We start from the raw sequence: 12,965 nt of genomic DNA, 5'->3' as shown, positions 1-12,965 counted from the left end.
TATTTAGTACTTATAAATAATTATAAACTATATCGCATTAAATGCCCGAGTGCAACTCTTATTTAAATTTTTTAAATTAAGTTAAAATAAATTATGTTCATTGTATTAAAGGCATATATAATACGATTATAAGAATCGTCTTTCTTGAGTTTGCTTAACCCATCCAAATTGTTTTTTATTGAAATCAAAATAAACAAACAAAATTCGCTTCAATATCTTTTACTATTTATCCAAATTATTTAGAGAAATTTGTTTGCGTCGTGTTTATAATTGCAAATCTTAGTATAAGTAACAGCAATTTATTTTTACAATTGTGCGAACATCACATGGGTAAATCCCATTGAGTCAGACAAAATGCGGTGAATGGCACTGGTATCTGTACTTCCAAAAGAACAGACGGGTCAATAAAAAAAGAGCAAGAGATCAGGCGACAAATATTTACAAGAGCCCTTAATTGGTGAATGTTTTGATAACATTTCATGCTTACTTTAGAAATTATCGAAATGAACCGAATTAACAGAGTTTACAGTAAAAACACTGGAATACTCGCAAGATATAATTAGACGTCATCAGCTTTCGAAATATTTTCAAAGATCAAGGAAAGTTCATGCAGATTTGATAGCCTTACGTTTAGGCAAACTATCATTGTCACTATCTAATAGCGTTACTGACATTTACACTTAAGGCAACATCTCACTTGTACGCCCATTCAAAAATATTGGCAATGTGCCATCAACAAAGCTATTCAATTTACAGTCGCTAGTGAAAGGAGTAAAAAATGGAAGTATTAGCCTGATTACATACAAGAAGACAATATGTGAGACGGAAGATCGTAATGTATAAAATATGTAAAGTTTGAACTTTTTGTTTTATAAACTGAAGGACATACAAAAATAATTCAATTATTTATCGAATAATTTAAGCCAAGCAAATCCTGAGCTGATCTCTGACCACGGGATCTTTGGCTTATACTTCGAAGGGTTGCAGATGGAATAACTAAACGGGTATATTTGTCACCTTCTCTAGTGCGTAAAGTAATCATTTCGTATGCATTTTATAACTAGATTTAAACTTCTGCACGTTTGTGCTTGCAAAGCTAGTTAAGTTAAAACATTAAAAGAATTTATGTGACCATTAATAAAAAAAAAAACACAAACGCTTCTATAAATATATTACAATCATTTATATTTTAATGAATTCCATTTGTTAATGTCTTTGTTTTGCAATTCAACTAAAAATTTCGTTCATAAGAATAATTCAAAAGTGTCACACTCATGAAAAGTCTTCTTGACATGTGCCTAATAAAAGGATAGAATGTGAACACAAGCACATAGAAGAAGAAACGTATAGACACATATACACATATCAACATACCTGTTTGCATATGTGGGCTGTCACTCCACTCATGTGTAAGATGTTATTATTTGGAATGTTTGGAATGTTATTATTAAGGAATGGTTAATTTGGCATTTAAGCAGAGACTTTGAAAGTTCGCTTTTTTTGTAAAACATCAATTAAAAAGTCGCGGGACCAAGTAGAGAAAACATTTTGTATCTTTCTTTTCGCAAAACTCACTTTATTTCGCGGTATAGTCTCCTTTAAAAGTGGTACAATCAGGCTAACGTATCCACGACAAAGATTTGTCAAAACTCTCAAAATAACTTTCAATTTGCGCTATAACTTCATATTTTGATTCAAATCTTTTGAGCTAAAGGAGTCTTTTCTCATTTGAAACATATATTATAACGCTGTCTTGTTGGCCAGATGATGCGAATATAGTCGATAGGGCGGCAGTTCTTAATTCAGACATTAGAGGGACAGACAAACACATAAATAAGTTTAGAAGAGAACGCTTACGAATCGAACGGTGTAATAACAGGTAGATCTATCTCAAGTTCTTCTATTGCATACCTCTCCACACACTTGATATACCATGCACCACATGTAATGTATGGTATCAAAAGCGAATTCCGTTACATATTACATTTGCAATTAATCTGTAGACATAAATCGCAGCTCTTGAAAATGTGATGATTGACTCGGTATGATCAAGTAATTATCACGCTTACATGGTTCTAATCCCTAAGCCAAGGAGTACAGTAGTGAAAAAAGACATTATAGTCTAATTGACATAGGAAAACATACTTTTTTAGAAAAATCTATTTGTATTACCTGACCACAAAGGGACAAAAATATTTTTCGAGTTTCATGTCGCCTCAAAGATTTTTTTTTCTTAAATGTCTTAACAGTCTTTTACCCTGTACTCTACTGTAAGAGATTAGTGTTAGTTTATAAAGTTTTTATAAGGCTTAATTTAATTTATTTTCCCGCTAGTATGGAAACTCGAGTTTTTTTCTCTGTACCATTCGTGGACACAGAATCGTACTTGAGTTTCCACTGTCCATAAGATACAATGTAGTATTGTAGATGGTGACGTGATATACCTGGAACTTGAGATATTCATAGCCCGTCAAGTATAGGTCTCCGTAAGTCGAGGAGTATCATTGGAAAACCTGCAAATAGAAGAAATGGAATGCGAAAAGCTAACTGAAAAGAAGCCTTGAGCCACATAAAGAATTAAACCTTTATAATGTAGAGAGAAGTGGAAAATAGATTTACTTCATTCTTACTTCATACTTTTATTTCACTACACATTATTAAAGGTTAGGGGAATTTCAAATGTTTAACACATCAAGTATTGAGCGCTTCAAGCATATATGTATATATTTATGTATAGTGACATAAAAATGCCTTACGGAAAATTTGTTTTCCATCTTTTATTTCCCTTAAATTAAGGCTTATTTCAAAAAAATTTGTTATTCTTCTTTTATAAATTTTCTTTTTAAACTGCTGCATATTACACTATTAAATAACAAAAAAAATTCTTTACGATCTGCTCAACAGATTGTTATGCCTTTGCGATTTCCCTAAATAGCCAAAATTTGTGATTAAACGTCAGAATATTAAGAAATCATAAACGTCACAAAAGCAATCTGAGGTTTCTTTATGACTGCCACGCGATTTATGACGTTTCGGTAGCGTTGCTCTTTGTGCTTACCAATATGTTTTATACAAACTCTCTCTATCCATCTCTCCTTCTCCCTTTCTCTCACATCTTATCATATTCTATTCTGCGCTAGTAGCGCCCATGTTACTGCTGATGTATCTTTTACGATAGATAACCGTATATGTTCGCAAATTAATCCTTAACATACACTCATACATGTGTATACGTATGTACACATTTGTAACGCTACTATTTTTTTCAATTTAAAATCGATCTATATCGGTATAATTGTAATGGAATACCAACCAAGCGTATGTGCATTTTTGCGATTAACAAGTATTACATTTTCAACTTTAATGTATCCTTTTCGGAAAGTGATAGAGTTAAGCATGTATACCTTTTCTACGTTATTATTTGACATAAGGTTTCACTTCTATTGTTAAATCACATTTACTATGAGGGCAGTCCTTAAACGATGCAACTTAGCATGACTTTTTCTTCTTCTTGCAGGGAAGTTTGGGGAACCATTTGTATCAAAATTTGTATTTATGGTGTACCGTAATATTTCTAATAAATTTGAATACTTGTTATAATTTGTAGTTAATAGGAAAAAGTATCTCTCAAATCTTTTAAGAATCCTACGAATATACAGAGCTTGTAATACGCACACGACAGTCCTGCTTGTGACGAAAATAGTCACAAGTACTTTTCGGTTAGGTTTCTTTAGGCTTTAAAGTTCTTATGCTCGAGCAAGTAAAATCTTATATATGCGCATAGACATAAATCACGGGAAACGAAGCCGAGTCTTCATGTCCTATTGCAGGACAGATATAAAGATATATATAAAAGAAGAACTGTTACATCGTGTTGTTTGCAAGATAAACTTTCAATAGTTCAATAGTTCCAATAGTTTTTGTTTTTAAATTATTTCAGAAAAAATGAGTGATTAAATCACAATTCACCAAACACGGGGTACGTTCAAAGAAAAGGTGACTTTTCAAATTTCATGGGCTACGTAAATTCGATTTTCCAATTTGTTTTTCCATTTTTTTTATGCTTCTACACATGTCCCTCACAAATGTTGACATCGTCAACGATCTTACATTTATAGTTTTTGACACATATAACTCATAATCGTATAAGCGGGGAAAGACAAAAAACCTTATCGATTTGTTTAAAGAGATGCTTGATCTTTGCCTTCCATCATCCCTGCCTGGTTATAAAACATCGATTACTACGATTTAAGTAAGCGACGCTATTCGTGCTTAGGAACTGAAATGAAATGAACGAAATGAATGGAGAATTAAAAAAAAGAAATGAAATATTTTTCTCCCAAAACCAACTTTGATAAGAATACGCTTATGAAAATAACTATTTATTATATTTTCCTTGCTAAAAGGCAAGTATCATAGTTTCACCCATTCGAAACTAATTAGTACAACAGTCTCTGCTAGTATTCTTTAGTTAAATCAAAAGTTCTTTATGTCAATGCAAAAGAAAGAATACTTAGCTAAACAGTCGTATGATAAACTAAAATCTAAAACCTGGATACGTACTATCTTCGCTTATCTTCACTTAAATTATTAAAAAGCCGAACAAGTAGATCTTAAGAGTATTTAATATTCCGACAGTTCAAAATGATTATCAATGAAAAATGCTTCCTATACTCACTCCTAGCAATTGTGATAAGGACTCTTGAGATAGACTATTCACCTTTTATTGAATAACCTTTGATGTAATTTAATATGTAAATATCTTAAACCTAAGGATGCACATTGTTTTAAATGGATTGGCTCGAATCATTTCTACGATCATTCGTAATGTAAGATGCTTTTTTTTAAAAAAGTTATTATATGGAAAAAAATATTAACATTTTGCCAGAAAACTCGTTGAAAACTAAAGACTACTTTTAGCATAATAAACGAATGCAGAAAATTAGAATATAGTACGATCATCTCTTCTGACTCCTCTGTACGATATGAACATCTTTACAGAAATTAAGCTTTTATATGGCATTTTATGAAAGTTGTTTTAAATTTAAATTTGTAAATTTACTATACTACACTGCCGCCATATTAGTCTATTTGTTACACCTGTGCCCATATGAAAATTATCATAAAAAGTTAGTCTTTATGCGCAAATTCTTAATGTTTTATATTTTATCCGCGGAGCAACTAAGAACCGCGAGTCAGTCAGTTTCCAACGGGTTCAAGTCGCAAGTACGATAGAGTTGTTTTAGGTCATTGCTATAGTGAATGTTTAGCCGTTCAAGGCATAACACTTATCGTTAGGGCGTACAACTCATAATATCTTTCTACTTCTTTTCTTCTTTCTACCAGACGTGACGTGTTAGACGATTAGGGTAGAGATCCCCTAGGTAATATGTCCATATTAAAAAAATAATGAAGATCGTAAGGACTAATAATTTCTCCGATAAAAAAGTTAACTTCATATGTACATCTAGATTTTGCTATTTTTTGACGAAAATAAACGAAGCATTATATCAAGTAAAGTGGTGTAAGATATTTAATGGTTGGCCTTGTCCAACTATAACGATTTTATTGGTTTGTTTGCTCATTGAAAATAGCATAAAAAAATTAATGTAGAATAAGGCAAGTCACAATCCATGAAAATGTGATTTAATTAAGTGTTTTTTGAAACTACTGAAAACAACAGTCAATTATTGAGCACAGGTGATGAAAAAACTTGTGGCAAAAGTTCACATTAAAATTCCTTAATTGATTGAATAAAGTTCCGCTTTTTTACAGTATAACTATTTGGAATTGAAGGCAATTAAGTTTTCTCAATGTGACAATATTTCAATCGGTGTAAAATGCAATTAACGTGACGATTATTGGCAATCTGTGACAGGAAACTTTTTATATATATTGGACGCCTATAAATATACGCCTATGAATACATCCAAGCATATTACGCATTAAATAGATTTCTTATAATTGTAGGCACTTTATGATATTCAGCCGTAAAAAAGATTTATTTTGAATAATGAAAATTTAATTGAGTTTTAGTAAATTTTGTTGTCGGGTACACAATGTACGCGTACAACGCATACAACATAAAGTTAATTGGGGTAACCATTCAATAAACCAATTGAACTTTCTTTCGCATTTCCATGTCAATTTTTCATATATATATAGATGTAATACGTAATAGCTATTTGCAACGTTCATATTAAAGTAAAGCGAAGGATACTTTATATGTAACCTTGGCATTCTTTAGCAACACATAAAAATAGTGGGGGCCTTCCTCGATATATTCTCATTCAATTAATTATGTATACTTGTCCATTCGTTCTGAGATAGGAAACACAGCAAGAATTGAAACTTAAATAATTTTATGGTAGACGGAATAAAATTCTGGTTTTCCGTAGAACTTTTACTGTAATGATGGTGAAAGCGTTCAGTTTTCCCATATCAATCAGCAAGCAAATTAATCGCGAAAAAGAAACGAAGAAAATTATGTTAGACTTCCGATATTAAACAAGTCAAAACACTATAGTAAGCCACAGCCCATCATTAAATACTCTGCACCTGTTCGCTTAATAAATTTATTCATATAACGACCTTTCACAATAACGTGTCCGTAGTCCGACTCGAATATTTTCAATAGCGTTCGTCCTTGGGTTACAAAATATCATCAATATATCTCGGAAATTGTAACTTGTAGGATAAATACAAGCGGAACAGACGGATGCGCTGCAAAGAATGAAGGAAACGAAACAAAGCGAAGTGAAAGAATAAATTTTGGTACATAATATTAGATGGATCTGACCGATTTTTTTCCATTGTTGTGCAGATATGGTAGGGCCACCTTTGTTGTATAAGCGTTTACACGTAATGTACAAAAACGCAGTTAGACGTACTTTTGAAGATAGGGACGTTTTCAAGTTTATGTCTCATTGTACGTGTATTTTTTGACCGGTTTCTTCTCTCTTTTTATCGGAGCACCCGCAAGAAGTTTCAATGTTTTCGCCAAATTTGAATTCTATCAGAAAAATACTTACCACGCACATTCATCGGAAAAGCTTAGATCGATTTACAATTTGGTGCTACTCAGGAATGTATGAGCCTTATAGGCATTCGCTGAAGCTGTTCTGTGGTAAACGCGTTAAGAAAACAATGGAATTAAGACAAATCAGATAAAATTATTCCGCTTTGTGACAAGATCAAAATTAATACAAATTAATTGATTTGTAGAATCTCTGATGTAGAATCTCAGAAGTAAGCAATGTATTGACGGAAAGTTAAGCTTGATCGGTTGTTTACTTTCAAGCAAATTCCTCGATAATTGGGATAGGGAATAACCTATTAATGTCAACATCAAAAATTGAACGCATCGAGTAAGTGCAACCATAGACAAAGTTCTCCAGTCACTTGAATTGTTAGAATATTTGTGTCCGTGTGGAAATCGTGTTATTGCGTTACAAGACAGTTGACTGTACAACTCATCCTACGATGGTGAGTAGAAAAAAGAAGACTAGTAAAATGCTTGCATTTCTACTTGTGACGACAATTACCAGCCAAGTTATCCTTTCGTGCACTACATTCATTGAATTTTATATCTATGAGTGTGCAGACGAATATGGATTAATTGATGACTTCACGTTTATTTCAATGAGAAAATCTTTTTCGACTTGCAAAAAAGAAGCAACGAATTAAGTTCATAAAGCAACGTAACGTTACATTGTACACTTTTACATAAGAGCTATAATATGTATAGATCAAAAACGTTTTCATTCAACTGTAATGCATAAAAATCGTATTAAGTATTAAGTAATCTGTTAATCCGACTGTCATACATTATAAGAGAAAAATCACAAATCTAATTTAATAATCATATAAACAGAACATTAAGCCAAAAAAAGCGGATTTCTTTTTCTTACTTACATTTTTTTTAATGTTTGTTACAGGTAACGACTTGGATTCCATCAGAGCTTTATTTAGTGAAAAGGAGAAAGAACTTAGCCTGGCAGTCGCAAAAGTTGAAGCCCTTACCCGACAACTTGAAGAACTACGAAGAGATCGAAGATGTCCTATCAATTTGATAGCAGGTGGCAGCAGTACAGGGCAACCGTTGCCGCCTCAAGCTTCACGTGAATTAGAAAAATTACGAAGAGAACTAATGGTAACTAATAGCTTCTTTTTTACAGCATTTTGCTTAACTACTTACCCTCGATTATATCTTTTAATCCAGTATTCGCGCTTATATATGGTGTCCCGAAATGTACGCAAGATTCGAATTAAATAGAAAACAGAATTTATTTTTTCAATTGCAATTTTTTTATTGACTCGTAACGTGTATAGGATAAGGTTTCGTGCACATCAGGCCTTCTCGACATTGCTGGCTCGTTTATCGAAATTCTGATCGACGAAACGTGACAGCAGGCGACCAAAAAAGTGCCCCATGCAATAACTGCATGGGAGATCGCCTTGTTGAAACCACATGGCGTTCACATCAATATCATTCAATTTAGATGTCGAGCACCAGTAACAGTCATTGCTTGACCGGCCTCATTTTCGAAGAAGTATGACCAAACTTTTGTTATTTTTGAAACAATAAAAACGCATAGCTCTCTCGTATAATGCTCGATTTCCACTAAGTCTCAACCGTTTCCTTTTTTGAGTTGCCAACGCTTTACCGCATAAACGGTGACAAATTAAAACCTTGCGGGCCCTATAGCAAAGACCATTAATTTAACTCCCTATGTTAGTATATTCGGCGAATGAAAGCGATATTTGAATTGCAATCCCCCAAAATGCTATTAATGGCATCTTCTCCGCGCTGTATAAACAAGATTCTACTAATATTTTTGGTATGGAAAGTATAGCATAGCAAATAGCTGGTTTTAGAAGTATAAGCTGTTAGTGCAAGGTCGTACAATTGATCTTTATTTAAAACATTATGCTTCTACAAAATAAAAAATTTTTCTTTAAGACCCTTCTTCTCTCTTAGCCTCCTTTATTCCGGATTAAGTGTAGACACCCAGAAGGTAGCTTCGGAGACCGCACAATGTATATATTCTGGATCATAATCAACTTCTGAATCGAATTAAGCATGTGCGTCTGTTCATCTGTCCATCTGTCCACCTATGCAGTACTTGTGGCAAACATTTTATGGTTCGCAAAAGAATTCAAAATGCTCGAAATGGGCTATAGGACAAGCCTACAGCTCCCACACACGTATGCAACAAAAACTGAGCACACCTCTGCTTTCCATGCTTTTTGCTCATAAAGTTCAACACGTATGCCATATAAATTTGGATTTTTCCATTCTGAAAACAGAAAAATTATCCTTGGCCTTCTAATATTATAGAGAATGAAAATTAAATTCTTTCCTTTTTTTAAGATCACGGTGATGGGTATAAAAGATTCGATCGAGACCTCGTACAGTTTTCTTACTTCGTTTACTTTTTTTATCAATTTAACCTTTATTTTTTCATGGCGATTAAATTTTCTTTTTTTTTTTAATTGATATGAAAAGCATCATAAAATTATTTAAGTTTTTAAAACTAACATATCTTCCTCTTTAGTAGTTTATTTGATTTATTATATGCCTTTTTGAACATGTTCCTTTATCTTCATAATTTTAAATCAACTCTAAATAGAATTTTTGATTGTCTATTGTTATTCTTTTAGTATCGCAATCAGTTGTCACTTCAACAAGATGCTCGATTACATTTACAGCGTGAAGCTTTACAGCAACGTCAAGCTGAACTGAGATCAGTGGATCAAAGAATTTATGAATTGCAGGCACGTTTACAACGGAAGAAAGCAGCTAATGTACAAAGTACAAACGCCCAACACCAACAGCATCAACAACAGCAACAACAATTACATCAACCGCCAAATGCCAAAATAAATATAAGTCCACAGCTAATGCAGCAAACAACGCAGCAATTACATCAGCCAGCACATCAACAGCATCATCAGCCGTCACCTGTAGCAACTGCTCAAGCACATCACAACGTTTACAGTACGGAAGTAAGCTATCCAACCACCCTAGCACCCAAAACAGGGGTAGCTGCCCTTAAACAGCAATTACTACAAAAACAGCAGGCTGCCCATGCCGGTCAATCATATGCAAATAGCAGTAAAAACACAAGCAATAAATTCTCGAATATCATCAACCGTGAAACGAATCGTAATATCTCGCGTGGCAATGTAGCAGCTGTCGAGCCATACATTCACACACCGCAGAAATCTAACATAACGCCCACAGCATCGTATTTAGGTAACATTTTAAAGCACGCTGCTGCGACGGCCAACACCAATCAGCAAAATCAACTTATCCAGGATCATGCCCATGTCAAATTGAATTTAACGCACAGCCAAGCAAATCCAACGGCAACAAGCAATCACTTGAATGCTAACTCAACCAATACCGCGAATTTCTTTGCTGCAGAGAGCGATGAATCAAAATTAGCAAAAAAAATGCTAACGGCTTCGATAGGCACGAAAACCATGGAAACGCAGGCGCAACAGTTGCCAATTGCGTCAACCTCATTATCAACAAGTGGAGTTACAACAGCGCCTGCTACGCAAACGTCTGTAGAAACTGATACCTCTCATCATATATACGCCGAAGTTGGCCCTAAAAAAAGGGATCTTAACAAAGATAATGCAATCACTGTAAATACTGCAGATGTACAAAGCTCGAATAGTTCGGCGCAACAAGGCAGTAAAATACCGAAAAGCATATTAAGTAGTAATACGTCAGCATCGGTTTCTTCTCCACCCTCGACTCTTGTGAACAAATTGAATAGCAGCTCACCATTTTCCAGTCAAATATTACCGAATTCCCATCAACACTTTGTGGCGCGAGAGAAATCTGATCTGGAAAAGAAAAAATCCGAAATGGCGGTAACCAGCGAAACTTTATCGGAAAAGAATACCCAACAGCTAACGGTCCATAGCATGCCATTAGGTGCAGCTAATAAGTCGATAGCGATCGCCGTTTCGAATGCGACTACAGCGACAGTTACATCTAATGCTGGACCTGAAAGTAATTCAGTAGTATTAAGTAAGCCAAAACCATTAACTTCTGGTAGCTTAGCTGTACCACCGCGTAAACCTATAAGTAGTGTGGCGCCTACTTCGGTGACAAGTTCTATACCGAAAATGATACCGTATAGTCCGAAAGTTAATCGCGTAGCTCCTAATGTGGTTTCATCTAACGTGACATCAGTAGCCTCGTCTGCGTCCGCACCCAGTCTTCCCCTGCTCATAAGTAGTAACTCAGAGAGGCCCGCCTTACCCCCAAAGCCTACCAAAATGGCTAACCATGAAGTATCTCATGAAATAAGCAGTAAAAAATCGAATCTCTCTTCCGGTACACCAACAGGAGAGAATACTGCTACTGCCCTGCAGTCGCAAAATATTAATGATAACTTACCGATTAAAGCCAAACCTTTAACTATACGGAAGCAACCATTATCGGAACAACCACGTTTAAAATCCACTACAATTTTCACCAAACCGGCGAACATTCAACAAGTGGGACGTAAAGCAGAAACAGGTTCAACATCCAATTTTCTGTACAATGATAAGCGTGGAAATAATAACTCGGAGACTGGTATCGAGTCGGCAAATAATGATAACAGCAATAATGGGCAGCAACAGAAACAAACGCTACATTCGCCCAATACCTTATCGCCTCAATCGCAAATTAGCGCGGATGAAACTGATCGTCTTGAGAATAGTACTACAAATATCAACGAAGAAAGCAAAACGTCTCCGGATAGTTTAAAAAGACGCTTGCGAACTGGTTCAAGTAGCAACAATATGGCGAGTAGTAGTAAACCAAAGCTTACGCGTCGTGTTAGTTTCGATCCTCTGGCTTTACTATTAGATGCTAGTTTAGAAGGTGAACTAGAGCTAGTAAAAAAAACTGCTATGCAAGTGGCCAATCCTAGTGCAGCTAATGATGAGGGCATAACAGCTTTACACAATGCGATTTGTGCCGGTCACTTTGATATTGTCAAGTAGGTTCCAACGAAAAAACTCCCATTTCTTGCTAAAGTTAACGTGTTATTCTCTTTTATCTCCGCGACTAGGTTCCTAGTGGAATTTGGTTGTGATGTCAACGCACAAGATTCCGATGGCTGGACGCCATTGCATTGTGCTGCTAGCTGTAATAATTTGGCTATGGTGAAATTTTTGGTAGAGAATGGAGCATGTTTATTTGCTGCTACTCTCTCCGATCATGAAACCCCAGCCGAAAAATGTGAAGAAGACGAAGAAGGTTTCGATGGCTGTTCCGAGTATTTGTATAGTAGGTTGACAATTAAAACAAAAAAATGTTAGAAATGATTTCCTAATCCGTTCGTTTCAGACATTCAAGAAAAACTCGGCATACTTCACAATGGAGAAGTGTTTGCAGTCTTTTCGTACGAAGCTCAAAACAACGACGAACTAACTTTTAGTGTCAACGACCGTTTGACTATATTACGTAAGGGCGATGATGCCGAAAGTGAATGGTGGTGGGCCAAAAATTCCAACGATGAGGAAGGCTATGTACCAAGAAATTTGCTGGGAGTAAGTTGAACAAATAGTCTTAATACTCTGTTGAAATGAAAAATGTCTGCGTACCTCTATAAAAAAAGTTGTTAATGGAAAGATTTCTGAATTACAATTCAATTTTTATGCTTTCTATAATCAGGCAGATCTCGACCTTATTAATTACGTATAATAGCAAAATCTAGTCTCTCCATTAAGCTACAATTGCAACAATTGAACCTAAACTTTATGGATAGAAAAAAGAAGATCGTCTCGATTTCTCTAAAACTACCGCGTGGGTTAATAAAGCTTTCTTGAAATGTTGAACTTAAAAATACGATTATGAAGTGTGTAAATATTTCCAATATTTTTCGATGACTTTTATTATCGAATTCTATAATCTATTTATTATTATTTATTTATTTATATTTAATTAAAAAATG

General features: G+C 34.6%; 1 protein-coding gene across 8 annotated transcripts in view; it reads left to right on the top strand.

The window, feature by feature from the left end:
* Positions 1-12,965, top strand: part of LOC119642249 (apoptosis-stimulating of p53 protein 1) — a 107,977-nt gene that overhangs the window by 91,508 nt on the left and 3,504 nt on the right. For all 8 annotated transcript variants that reach the window (XR_005247986.1, XR_005247985.1, XM_038041330.1 and 5 more), the window contains 4 exons: positions 7,938-8,152; positions 9,664-12,008; positions 12,081-12,298; positions 12,359-12,561. Coding sequence is in view for 6 of the 8 variants with exons in the window: in XM_038041330.1 (XP_037897258.1) it covers positions 7,938-8,152; positions 9,664-12,008; positions 12,081-12,298; positions 12,359-12,561 (2,981 nt within the window). In the remaining 2 variants the exon portion in view is untranslated. The remainder of the gene's footprint in view (positions 1-7,937; positions 8,153-9,663; positions 12,009-12,080; positions 12,299-12,358; positions 12,562-12,965) is intronic.

Source organism: Glossina fuscipes, unplaced genomic scaffold (assembly GCF_014805625.2).
Source record: "Glossina fuscipes isolate IAEA_lab_2018 unplaced genomic scaffold, Yale_Gfus_2 221, whole genome shotgun sequence".
Classification (NCBI taxonomy): domain Eukaryota; kingdom Metazoa; phylum Arthropoda; class Insecta; order Diptera; family Glossinidae; genus Glossina; species Glossina fuscipes.
The sequence above is the reverse complement of the archived record's forward strand: the minus strand, read 5'-3'. Positions and strand labels throughout refer to the sequence as shown.